This window comes from Microtus ochrogaster, chromosome 2 (genome assembly GCF_000317375.1).
Source record: "Microtus ochrogaster isolate Prairie Vole_2 chromosome 2, MicOch1.0, whole genome shotgun sequence".
NCBI classification, from domain to species: domain Eukaryota; kingdom Metazoa; phylum Chordata; class Mammalia; order Rodentia; family Cricetidae; genus Microtus; species Microtus ochrogaster.
The window spans coordinates 78,298,585-78,311,474 of record NC_022010.1 but is presented as its reverse complement, the minus strand read 5'-3'; the positions used below and the strand labels follow the sequence as shown (position 1 = coordinate 78,311,474).

Here is a 12,890-nt window from a genome sequence, read left to right as displayed (position 1 = left end):
TTTCTACAATGGATGCTTCTTTCTGTTTGTTTGTTTTTAAAGATTTATTTATTTATTATGTATACAGTGTTCTGTCTGCATGTATGCTTGCAGGTCAGAAGAGGGCACCAGATCTCATTACAGGTGGTTGTGAGCCACTATATGGTTGCTGGGAATTGAACCTTGGTCCTCTGGAAGTGCTCTTAACCTCTCTGCAATCTTTGAAACGCAGTTTACTATAGTCCAGTCCAGCCACAAACTAGCAATGTAGCCAAGGATGACCTTGACCTCTTGACTCTCCTGCTTCCACCCCCCAAGTGTTGGGTACAGGCGTGCAGCCCACATGCAGACCTAGCGTCTGTGATTTTTTTTTTCAGCTCCCTCTTCATAGTTAGATCTTTCCTTCCTGACATGTATTTATTCTCTCAGTGATTCCACTCATGTCTCCAGAACACTGGAGTATGTTCAGCCATCATCAGCAGACGACTGTGAGCAAGAGGAAGCCCCGCAGATCCCACAGACTTGTGGGGAAGAGAAAACTGTAGGAAGTGCTAGATAAATGGATTGAGTGACAGCTCTGTGAAGCTTAGTGCTGTTGAGGTTTAAACGACTGAACTGAATTTGGTAGGAAAAGTTCAGGAGAGGAGAGAGTTGAACGAAGCCTAGGCCTCAAGGACGGCAGCTTATTTGGAGCCCCATGCCTGTGGCAGGCATTTGCTGGGCAGAAGGAAACACAGTGTGGCTGTGGAGCTGACAGAAGGCACAGGAAGGCGAGAGCAGGCTGTGTGGAGATCTGGGCTAGGGAAAGAAAAGGTCATGCTTGTGGGTCTATTAAGAACTTAAGAACAGATGAGTCCAAAGCCTTCTGACTCCATCTAAATGGATACTAAAGGGACTTTCCTAAGTCTCAGTAGAAGGGTCAGTTGTTTGACCCGGGATATTAGTGGTGTCAAGTTGGGGATGGCATTTGGAGATATGGAACAGACATTTCTACCTTGCTGTTTTCATTGAAGCGCGCATACTCAATAAGAGCCAGGTTTGAAAGCCAGAGTTAGTGAATTTGACCGAGGTTTGAGACATTTTATATTTGCTATAGTCCCAGCAAAAAAATAAATAAATAAACAGTTGAGACTATTTAAAAACATAAAGGTATTTTAAGTTATTTTTCTGTCATTTGATAGAGTGCAATGACCAGGCCAATTCATAAAAGGGAGAGTTTATTTAGACTTGTGGTTATTTGGAGTCTACCATGGTAGAGGTGCATCAGCAAACTGCAAGCATGGAGGCATGCATCTGAGAGATCACATCTTTAATCTGCAAACATGGAGGCATGCATCTGAGAGATCGCATCTTTAATCTGCAAGCATGGAGGCATGCATCTGAGAGATCACATCTCTAATCTGCAAGCATGAAACAGACAGAGCAAATGAAAAGTGGCCAAGGGCATATAATCTCCAAACCTTTCCCCCAGTGACATATTTCCTCTACCAAGGCGGTGCCACAGAAACACCTCCAAGAGCTCCACCAGCCAGGGACCAAGTGTTCAGATTCCAGAGCCTACATTCTCATTTACACAACGACAGACATGATCCCTGTTTTTGATGTTTAGATGTATTGCAAAAAAATAGTATAGTCATACTGTCTTAGTTCGGCTTTCTATTGCTGTGTAGAGACACCATGACCACTGACCATAGCAACTCTTAGAAAAGAAAACCATTTAATTGGGACTGACTTACAGTTTAGAGGTTCAGTCTGTTATTGTCATGGTGCAACATGGAGTTGTGCACGCAGATGTGGTGCTGGGACAGGAGCCGAGAGTCTTTATATCATGACCCATGGCAACAGGAAGTGGTCAAGACACTCGGTGTGGCTTGAGCATATAGGAGTCCTCAAAGCCCACCCCCACAGTGGCACACTTCCTCCAATGAGGCTGTACCTACTCCAATAACGCCCCACTTCCTAATGTCCTACTTCCTGTGAGTTTATGGGGGCCAGTTACATACAAGCCACCACATATGAAGTATGTAAAGGGGATACTTTTTATTAAAGGACATTTTGCTAATTATTACTTTGTGCTGGTTAAAAGAGGGATTCTAGGAGTCCATACCATTGCCTGTAATATTCACAAACCTCTTCCAGCTTTATTCTTCTGTGAAGACAAGCAACAGTTTCCTTTTTTGTCCTGTTAGGGAGACAAAGAGCCTGAAGGGAGAAAGGGCTTATTTGCCTCACAAGTCCAGGTTACAGTCCATCAAGGAGGGAAGAAAACATGGCTGCACTTGTTGCAGGTAGTCATGGTCCATCCATAGTCGAGAGCAGGAAGCCATGGATTACTGCATACATGCTTGGGTCCATTCAGTTTTCCTGTTCTTATATAATCTGAAATCTGTGGACCACGAACTGGTGCCATGAACAACGGGGCAAGATAACCCCCTTCCAATGGATATGCCCAGAGGCCACCTTAATCTACACTTCATCATTGAGACTCCCTGCTTGGGTGATTCTTGGTGGCATAAAGTTGACAATTACAACTAGCCATCACATTTGAGGTATTAAAGGGCTGTGCTGTGGGCTCTCAAGGACCAGCAGGCAGCATCTATACAGGTAGAATTTAGTAAGACATCTTTTCTAAGTGTACTGTCAAATGCATTAGGATATGGGCGCTGCGGTTGAGAGCCTCAGTGTTTAGAATCAAGGTTAGGGGGGCGCATGTCCGTTCGGGACAATGTTTAAAAACCATTAAAGTCTGTTCTTCTGAAATGAGGCCTTTCATGCTGAGGTGAAATATGAAACGTTTGTTTCATTCTTTCGCAGGCTCCCGTCTTCGTCAGGAAGATTTCCCACCTCGCATTGTTGAACACCCTTCAGATCTAATTGTCTCAAAAGGAGAACCTGCCACTTTGAACTGTAAAGCCGAAGGCCGCCCCACCCCGACGATCGAATGGTACAAAGGCGGGGAAAGAGTGGAGACCGACAAAGATGATCCTCGCTCGCACCGAATGTTGCTGCCAAGTGGATCTTTATTTTTCTTACGTATAGTACATGGACGGAAGAGCAGGCCTGATGAAGGGGTTTACATCTGTGTAGCAAGGAATTACCTGGGAGAGGCTGTGAGCCACAACGCATCGCTGGAGGTAGCTAGTAAGTAAAATGCTTTTCCCGGGGAAATTACATGGGATCATTTGTCTTGACAGGGGCAGTAAGAAATTGTGCATGCATCACACCCTTTGCATGACGGTAGTCTAGCTTTGTATAAATACAAGCTCTTGTGTGTCAGTGTGCCTCACTTCTCATCCTTTTTGGGTATTACAACAGTGCCCAGCCGCTGTTTTTCTGTAGAATGTTTCCACTGAGTTTGCTTTATTGCCCTCCGTGATTTCTTCTAACAATGTTGACTGTGTAAGATTTGTCGGGAAGTAAAACATTATGCCATCCAGGAATTGTATCCAGAAGCTTCCTACCGTGTGAGGGCAGCAGAGCCTGAGGAGGAGCAGGTGCATGCTGTCCTGATGGCTCTGTTTATTTCTACACATGTCACACGCAGCACTTTTGCAATGATCGCGAGAGGGAGTTGCTAATGAATGACTGGATGATTGTATCTGTGCTACAGGTGTGCCTTGTATTTGGGTATGAACCTGACCTCTCTTATATTCCATCCTCATCCAGTAGGTAGCTAAAAGGTTTCCTGCCCTTGAAAGGAACCTGTTATGTGTATATAAAAGAAATCTGTAATTTTTAAGTAGGAATTGTAAAGATTAATAAGAGTCACATTAATTGAGTTGAGGTATATATATGCATCTATTAAAATATGCTTAGGGTTTCCCAGCCTTACCTATATTTTAACATGACTTATGTCCTAAGTTTTAGTTATATAACTTTTAATAGCCTTCACCATTCAACTAGAACATGAACACATAGAAACATATATAACTAATTATATTTAAAGATAAATTTAGAAATTAATCATATTAATATAGAATCAACTCCAAAGATAGTAAATGGTTTTAAACCCTCCCTCCACCAAGGTTTGTGGTATTTACACTGAGATAGACTGCCCAAGATATCTGATATCAAAAGAATATGTAAATTGAATAAAAATAACCACTTTAGACTATATCAAAACTAGCCATTCATGTTACGATTTTGTTGTTATTATTTGTTTTGTCTGAGACGGGGTTTTGCCAAGTAGAGCAAGCTGGCCTTGAACTTTGACACTTCCTCCTCAGGGCTGCGTTTACAGGCCTGGGCCATCACACCTATGTCACACTCTTAAAACGTTTTTCTGAAACATGAGATTACGTTTCTTGTTTAAATTGATAGACAATACACTTACTGCCCTTTTTCTTATTGACCTGCCTCAAAGTCAAGGCCTCAAAAGTGAAGGTCTCAGACTTATAAGATGAATGGGTGCCATGCTCACAGCAGAAAGTGATTCTACGTTTATGTTTTAAGCCATTTTTAAATGGAATATAAGAAAAACCATGAACTGTGTTCCTGTTTATAAAACAGGGTACATGTTTTGACAAACATTATCTTTGTACTTTTGTAATTTTCATCATATTTTTCTTATAGAATAATTTTTCCTCCTTGAGGTAATATTAAGGTGATTATAGCTGGTAGAGAAGGTATAGGTAGGTTCCTAATTATGATAAAACCAGCATAGAACAGAGAGAGAGAGAAAGAGAGGGAGACAGAGAGAATGCAAAACAGAAAAACAAACACAAACCCTGGATGCAAGAAGTAAAACCAAAGGCTATGATGTTTGTGCCAACAGAAATAGCACAGAGCATTTTTGGTTTCTCTGATTCCCACTCTAGTCCATTTTGTCATTTTCAGTATTTAGAATAGACTTGATTAGATCAACCTGTCCCTTCTCTAGTTTCCTCCTCAAAATACCCCCTACGTTACCCTCAGTTGGCAGGGTACTATGTGTGTAATTGCCTTTAGACAATTTCTGTGTAGGAATTTAAAGATACTCTTAGTCTCCAGTTCAGCTTTCTGTGTAAGCTCGACATTCCATCCTCTGAGAGTAAATGTGTTTATGGAAATTCAAACCAAATTCAGAGCTCATTATACTTAATTTACAAATTTTAGCACTGTCTTCCTCACTGTGCACCATATAAAAGGGAATATTATAACTGTACCAATTATTATATAAAGATTTGAATACGTTTTAATGCTTAGAATAATTTCTATATTTATAAACAGAGAAATAATAAACATTTTATACTTGTCAAATTTAGAATGGTATTAATGACAATTTGATATATCTGTCCTAATTAAAGATAAAATATTTTGAAATCCTGAAGAAGTTTATACATTTGTGTCCAGTAGTTCTCATAGTAGTTTCATTACAGCGATCAGGAGAAATACTTGTTTATTGTAGATACTATGTTTGCTTTTAGCACCCTGCCCTCAGAAAGGCTTTTGTGTGTTTGGAAAGTTTAGAAACTATTAATTCATAAAAAAAAAAAAAATCTCCTTTAGCATACTGCAAATCAACGAGTAACAATTTAGTTAATATCATTTCACTCATTTATTTTGACAATTCATATTGTCCTGGCCTCATTTTCTGGAGGCATTTGTCCTAAAACCCAAATCAGCCCTTTTGCATGTTACATAGTTGATCGACTTTGTTGATGGTGAGCACAGATGTCACCCAGATTAACTACAAACAAGCCTGGGAGTATTGTTAGAGTGTGGTCTTTATTTTTTTCCTGGAGTGTACCGCTGCTCTTTGTTTTTCTACCTGTTTCCTTAGTTTAGGTGCCATGAGTAGAGTAAGAACTATTCTTGCACTCCCCAAGGCTCAGACAGGAAGTCAGAGAGTGCTTCTAATTTCACAGCAATGCTGGTCGGTAACCGCATTAACAGAAGTGTCTTGAGGCAGTTCTGGTCTCTAAGAGCAGTTGCTGTAATGCTTTGGAAAACATTTTATCTGTGTTTTGCTTGTGTTTCAACCAAGTTTTACAGCTGTAACAACAAGTAGAGTTTGTGGTTCCAAATCCTTGTCAATCCCTTAAACTTGAAAAGATATAGAATGCTCCGTAAGCCTTTATTTCTATATAGAAATCATAATATTCTTGTTTATTGCATATTAATATTTTTGCTCGAGAACTGCATGGACTGGTTGGTTATCTTTAGGAATTTCTTGTTTCATTTTCATCTGCATTACAGTGATAAGTAGATGTATGATATTTTATATATATGAAAGTATGTATATATACGTACACACATATAACATTTATGTATATAACCTTGCCCTGTAGAGAAACTCAGTTTTAAAGCAATTTTACTAACTGTATACAATTATACAATCTGAAAATTGAAACAAGAAATGCTTAGCAGTACTTATTTTTAGTATTTATACCAAGAAGTTTGGAACCTTGGATTTTGCAAAAGAAAAGAATCTTTAGTACTGAATATATTTTCTTAAATTATTTTTAATTATTAGTTTTTGAATAACAGAAATAAAATATGAATTATATATCTAAACTAGTTCATGTAAATACAGAATATGCTGGTTTTTTAAAAGGATTTATGAAAACTCCTATGTATCTGAGTCAGTTTGAGCACCAGCTGTCGAAGAATGGTTCTCTTGCCAGCCACGTTTTCCGGTTTGTGATGATTATACTATCATTGAGTTTAAGGTGTATTGTAGGAGACTGTTTTCTTCATGTGTTCTCCTCTACTCAACATTAGCACTTTAAAAGTTTATTTTGTGCCTAGCAATTAATAGCACAATTCTGTGATACAAGTAAAATTTACCAAGTATTTCGATCTTGGATAATTACATTGACTTTTAAGGGAAATTAATTTGAACCTTGCCCTTTGTGGTTCCCGCTGTAGAATACGGCTCCCGATGTCATCTGCGAAGCAGCCAACAGCCAGCATATGGCTGTTTGCTTCCTATTTAAGCTGTTTTCTACCGAGGAAGAGACATTCCCTCAGGACTAGAGAGGCATCTGCTCACTATCTTAGCAGCAAAACCAGCGGAGTACTCTATCTTACGGAAAGTCATCATTATAGTAATCAATCAAAAATAGTCTTTTTAGATTTTATTAACTACATTTCAAAAAACATGACTTTGAGATGAAAGAAACATTGACTTTGAGACTCAAGAAACCTTTTTCACTCCCTTTAATACGTGTGATCTTTCATTGTATTAGTAAATAATACTTCTTAGAATAATTTGACTTGTAACAGTCTCATTGTCTTCACTTAAACAGAAGAAGACAAGACAAAGTAAGTTAACCTTATGTGTGAAATAGTTTGCAAAATATAGTCCATGGAAGATGGAAGTTTTCATCCTAGGTTTTCAAATGGTTCTGATGAGATGGAATGGGAAAAACATGGCACTTTTATTTTTATTTATTTATTTTGAGACAGAGTCTCATTATGTAGCTGTGGCTGTACTAGAACTCACTGTGTGGACCAGGCTGGCTTCAAACTCAGAGATCCACCTGCTTTGCCTTCCAATTGCTGGGATTAAAGGCATGCACCATTATGCCCAGCTATAAAATAAGCGACTCATAAAATATTGATAGAGAGGCCTCTGTATATCATCAGGACAGAATCTGGAGAGATTTGTTGACTATCACACAGCAGATGGATGAAAACAGAACCTCAGGTCCTCCCATGTTGATCTTGGAGAGCTTTTTAACTGAACTCACATGAATTCTTTCCGTTTCTGAGCTTTGTGTTTTTAAGTCATTATGAGGTAGAAAGGTGGCATCTTAGACAATAGAGAAGATGAACAATTAGCAGAGTATGCGTGCTAATGGGTATTCCGTGGGAAAGGACAGCATTTGCCAAGCATTTCATTTTGACTCCTATTCATTGTCATGTTGTTGTCTGCCTGAAGATGACTCGTAAGCAACAGGTGCTAGGCTCAAATACAGAGCTGGATTTTGGACTTCTAAAACGTTACCATTCTGTTCATTTCGTATGTCCAGAAATGAACTTCCAGAATTATCTTTGATTCAAGGCATATTAGAGGTTGTCTCAACTGGCAATCACAGGTGAAAGAAGATGGTTAATAATCTTAAGGCGAAAAGTAAAGAAAAAATAACTTCTAAAATTATATTTTATGTTTTTCTTAATTAGAGGTAATGTACGTTCATTGCAGAACAGTTCTATACTTTGCGCTTTTTTTTTATTTATTCATTTCGTGTGTACATGTGAGCACTTGATGATTCGAGGAGAACTTGGTAGGACTGGTGCTCTCTGGCCGTGTGGGTCCTGGATACGGAGCTCTAGGCATCACAATCTTGACAACATGAACTTTTACTTCCTGGACCATCTCACATACCCTTATTAAGAACACGTTGGAAGAGCATAAATACAAGATTGCTTAATTTTGAAAGTTTGCTCTCAGAATTTAGTGTGGCTGAAATTTTAGTGGATAGTCTTGCAACATGTATAAAATGGTCACCTGGCCAGATACTCTATGTAGAATCTTATTTATGACTCAATATTATATGTACTTCTTCCTTCTATCTCTCACCTTATTTTCTTTTTTCTTTCATGCTTTATATCTTCTTTTGGACTATACTAGGCCAACACTACCACTGAACTATAGCTGCAGGCCTCATTCCTTCCTTGCATAATGCCAACAGGCTTTGAATACGTTGGAACAGATAGAACATACTGATAGATGGCACAGTAAACCTACCTAGACTGGATGTTAGAAAGCAGTCACCTACTGAATGTTGGTCCACACCCTCACTGGGAACAGACTCAATCCGGTCAGCTGGGTGATGGTGACATACTCCATTATAAGTCTCATGAATCACTCCTTTCATTTCCATAAAAATGGGATGATATGTGTTCATGTTGGAAAGTCCAAAGGTAATTATTTCAGCAGTAGTTGATTCTGAGATATGAAGACCCTTGAGGTTTCTAGAGACTCAATTCCACATTTATGAGAAATTCTTGGTAGGCTCCTACTGTACCAGCAGCATTAAAACCTAGAAAGACAAAAGATGGATCCAGCTATCTCTTAAAACTTATAGAATCTCTCTCTCTCTCTCTCTCTCTCTCTCTCTCTCTCTCTCTCTCTTCCCTGTCATTTTCTGTTGAGTTAAATGCTGGAACTCAATCTTACATATTTAGGCTGCCTTGAGATCACTGGTATTTATTTTAAAACATTGCTTGCAGAACACATTTATTTAGTATGGATATACTTTCTTAGTATTATTATTTTTAATCAAATAAAACAATCTAAATAAGGCTGTCATCACTTAGCAACTGAAATTGTTTTATCTATAAATTTGTCAAGTTAAATACAGCATTGCTAAATGTATTGGTGCAATAAAGTTCTTCTGTCTCTTTATTTCATAGAGGCAACCTTTTACAATGTTTATTTAAAAAATAGATTAAAATGCAAAAATTTGACAACAATATATATAGCCAAACTATATGCTATTAGAAAAGAGGTTTTTTTTTTTACTATTTTTCTACATATTCCTAAAAGCTCTAGCTCTTCCTTTGTGAATGAAAAGTAAATTAAAATTAAAAACAGTAACAAAAAAATACCTGCCTTGATCATTGCAGATGGAGTAGGTTAGTTGAAAATATACAAGTAGCCTTATATATACGTACTTTCTGCTTTATTGTGGCAAGTGTTACAGTGGATTAAAAGAAAAACCGAGAGCTGAGTTTCTTGAGGGTGTGATTAAGAACAAGCAAAAATTCTGTTGGTGGAGACTGCTCATTTATTTCCCTGCTGCCCAGACCTGAAATAACCACACAGAAACTATATTAATGAAAACACCACTTGGCCTATTAACTTAGGCTTATTACTAGTTAGCTCTTACATCTTAAATTAACCCATTTCCATTATTTTATATTTTGCTGTGAGGCTTGTGGTTTACTAGCAAGGTTCTGGTGCATCTGTCGCCTGTCTCCTGTCTTCCGTGGTGGCTGCATTGCATCTCTCTGACTCCACCTATCCTCTCTGTATCTTTTTTAACCTGGCTATATTCTGATAAGCCATTGACCGGAAGCAGCTTATTAACCCGTGGTATTCACAATATACAGAGAGGAATCCCACATCAAAATTTATTTCAAATTAAATTAAGAATACATCTGAAGGGCTATGAGAAAACGATAGACTTGGACATCTTTGAGAAGAATAATAGGTTCTACGTACACTGTTTGAATAAGGAGAATAAATTAATTGGTGGTCAAGCCCATAAAGTGTTGACTTTACAATCACAGTAAGGATGCTCCGTATTTAAGGGAATAATGCCACAGACTTTAGATAATGGTGGAGATGACTTGTTCTGATTTGCAGTTTAAAACATTACCTCCATGGTATATGAGAATACTTTGTGGACAGAATGTTTGCAGACAGAAGTTTCTGCCTGGTCCCGCAGATGTTCAGTCCCAAAGAAATACACAGAGGCTTATATTAATTATAAACTGTTTGGCCTGTTAGCTCACACTTATTCTTAACTAACTCTTACAACTTAAATTAACCCATACTTTTTGTCTATGTTTAGCCACACGCCTTTTGCCTTTTCTCAGTAAGGCATCCTGATATTACTTCCTCTGGTGGATAACTGCTTCTCTGACTTTCTTCTTCCCAAAATTCTTTTAGTCTGTTCATACCACCTATACTTTCTTCCTGGCTACTGGCCAATCAGGATTTTATTAAACCAATATGAGTGGCTTAACTTTACATTGTACATAGTGGTGGAGATGACTTGTTCTGATTTGCAGTTGAAAACATCACTTCCATAGTACCTGAGAGTACCTTGTGGACAGAGTGAATTAGAACAGGATTAGAAAAGATCAGTTAGTATGATTGCAATCAGGCAGAAATGTTGATGGTTTGAAGTTGTTGATAGGAGATAAGCAGAAAAGGAAGGGGTTAGTTTGCATTTTGAAGGGTCAAATAGAGGCTGAACATTTGTAAAAAATGTAGTTATTGGAGAGTGTAAACCATGATTATACAAGTATCACTGGCAGTTTAGAAAATAGCTTGATAGTTAGGTGGTTCCTGGTGGTTAATATGTATATCACAGTCCCAAAATATTGCAGTTTCCTTCTCTGAAATACCACATTTTGCCTTTTTCCACATTGGTCAGCAACTCAATGTGCCTGCATCCAGCTCTCTACTTGTCTTATGTTCAGCCCCTGGCACTGAAAGCTCCCGTTGTACCAGAATACTTGCTCAGCACACTGCCTCAGAATAGAGGTTGATCCTTATAGCCTCAGTACCTAGTGTGGTTGTCATCCCCAGGCCATAGAGAGTGAGTCAATCTACCACGTAACCTAGAAATGTTTCATTTCATATACAGTAGAAGTGGTGAAGAATCATTGACCACTTCCATGAACCATCTACACTTTTCACTTACTTCTCAGCCAGTATTTTTTTGTAAATTTCAAGCCTGGCATGATCTCAACCACTGCATTGCTAGCAGAGGACCTATGACACAGGCTCCTTGTGATATGATTGCTGGTCAGAATGTTCACCACTGCATTGCCAGCAGAGGACCTACAACACAGGCGCCTTATGATATGATTGCTGGTCAGAATGTTCACTATATACAACTGACTGAAGTACTGTGTTTATGAGCATTTGGAGTTGATTACACTTAACAATGGGAAGATTTATTGGACACGTCCACAGTGTCATGAGTTTCTTTTGTTCTCTCAGTTTAGACCTCTGGTGAAGCGGAATGTAGCAGGCAGGGAACTTTGAATAAGCACTTGATCACCTAATCTCAGATGTAAAGCAAAAAGAAAGGAAAGGGTCGAGATCATTTTCGGGGCATCAGACCTCAATAACTTGGTATATGTATATGCAAGGTAGTGTGTTCCTGGAAATTTTTCTCTTATTCAAAGTTCTGGAACGTTTTAATGTCTTTTTTTGCATATGACTATCAAGAAACTTAGCTAACTCAATACATAAACTTAAGAACTTTATTTTTATGCGCTGATGTGTAGTAAACCTCTTTAATCACTCTAATGGCTACCTAATAATAAAAAATGAAGATGATTCAACTTTCTGATGGGTATGAAAATAATACCTGTGTTTCCAGTGTCTAAGATGCGCTTCTTGGAATATATATATATACATATTCAAAATCTAGAAGATGCAGACACTGGGCAGTATATCTGAAAACTTAGAAACATAGATGATGGAGAAAGTGAGTCTGCACGACAGTGAAGATGAACAGATTCAGGCAGGAGAAGGCCTGCAAACTGAAGGAAGTGCTTGAAGCCTGCACTACAATATGGGTCACGGACCAGCATTAAGATTACCACATGTTGAGTTCATGCCAAGTGTGACAGGCCCGTGTTTTACCATTATTGCAGTTTGAATCATATACAAGTTCAGGATGGAGCCTCTCTGATGTGCATTGGAATCATCTTGGTCAGCACAGTTTTGTTTGTTTGTTTGTTTGTTTGTTTTAATTAGAAAATGTAGCTGAAATTTAGTGGAATTGCTCACTGAAGTTCAGAGTTCTCATCCTTCCCTAGAGTCAGAAATGCCCTATGGGAAAGTAAGCACAATGTGGAACAGTTTTTAAAAATGCATACAGTTTTCAAGAATATAAAAGAAGAATTGTACGGGGATAAATGTGTCCTGACCAGAGTGTTCTCCTGCCATTCGGCGTGGTAGACTTTTGAGAGAAGATGGAGAACAGGTGAATTAGCTGATCTTCTAAAGTAGTGAGAATTGGAAGGGGTAAGTTGAGTGCGGTTGGGTGGAGTGGGGAAGGGACCATAGCGGCAGAAAATTAGGGGACGGAGAGCAACCCATGGAAAGCTCAAGGGAGATGGAGAGAAAGGTGGTTGGAATGGCAAGGTGAGGATACAGGAAGGACGATGCAGGAAGAATGAGGATGTGAAAGAAAGGGGATGCAGGAAGAAAGGGGATGCAGAAAGAAGGGGTGCAG

General features: G+C 38.7%; 1 protein-coding gene across 12 annotated transcripts in view; it reads left to right on the top strand.

Moving 5' to 3' along the window:
- The window catches only part of Robo1 (roundabout guidance receptor 1), a 1,008,058-nt gene that overhangs the window by 700,289 nt on the left and 294,879 nt on the right, over positions 1-12,890 (top strand). For all 12 annotated transcript variants that reach the window (XM_026786907.1, XM_026786925.1, XM_026786911.1 and 9 more), the window contains one exon: positions 2,794-3,120. In XM_026786907.1, coding sequence (XP_026642708.1) covers positions 2,794-3,120 — 327 coding nt within the window. The remainder of the gene's footprint in view (positions 1-2,793; positions 3,121-12,890) is intronic.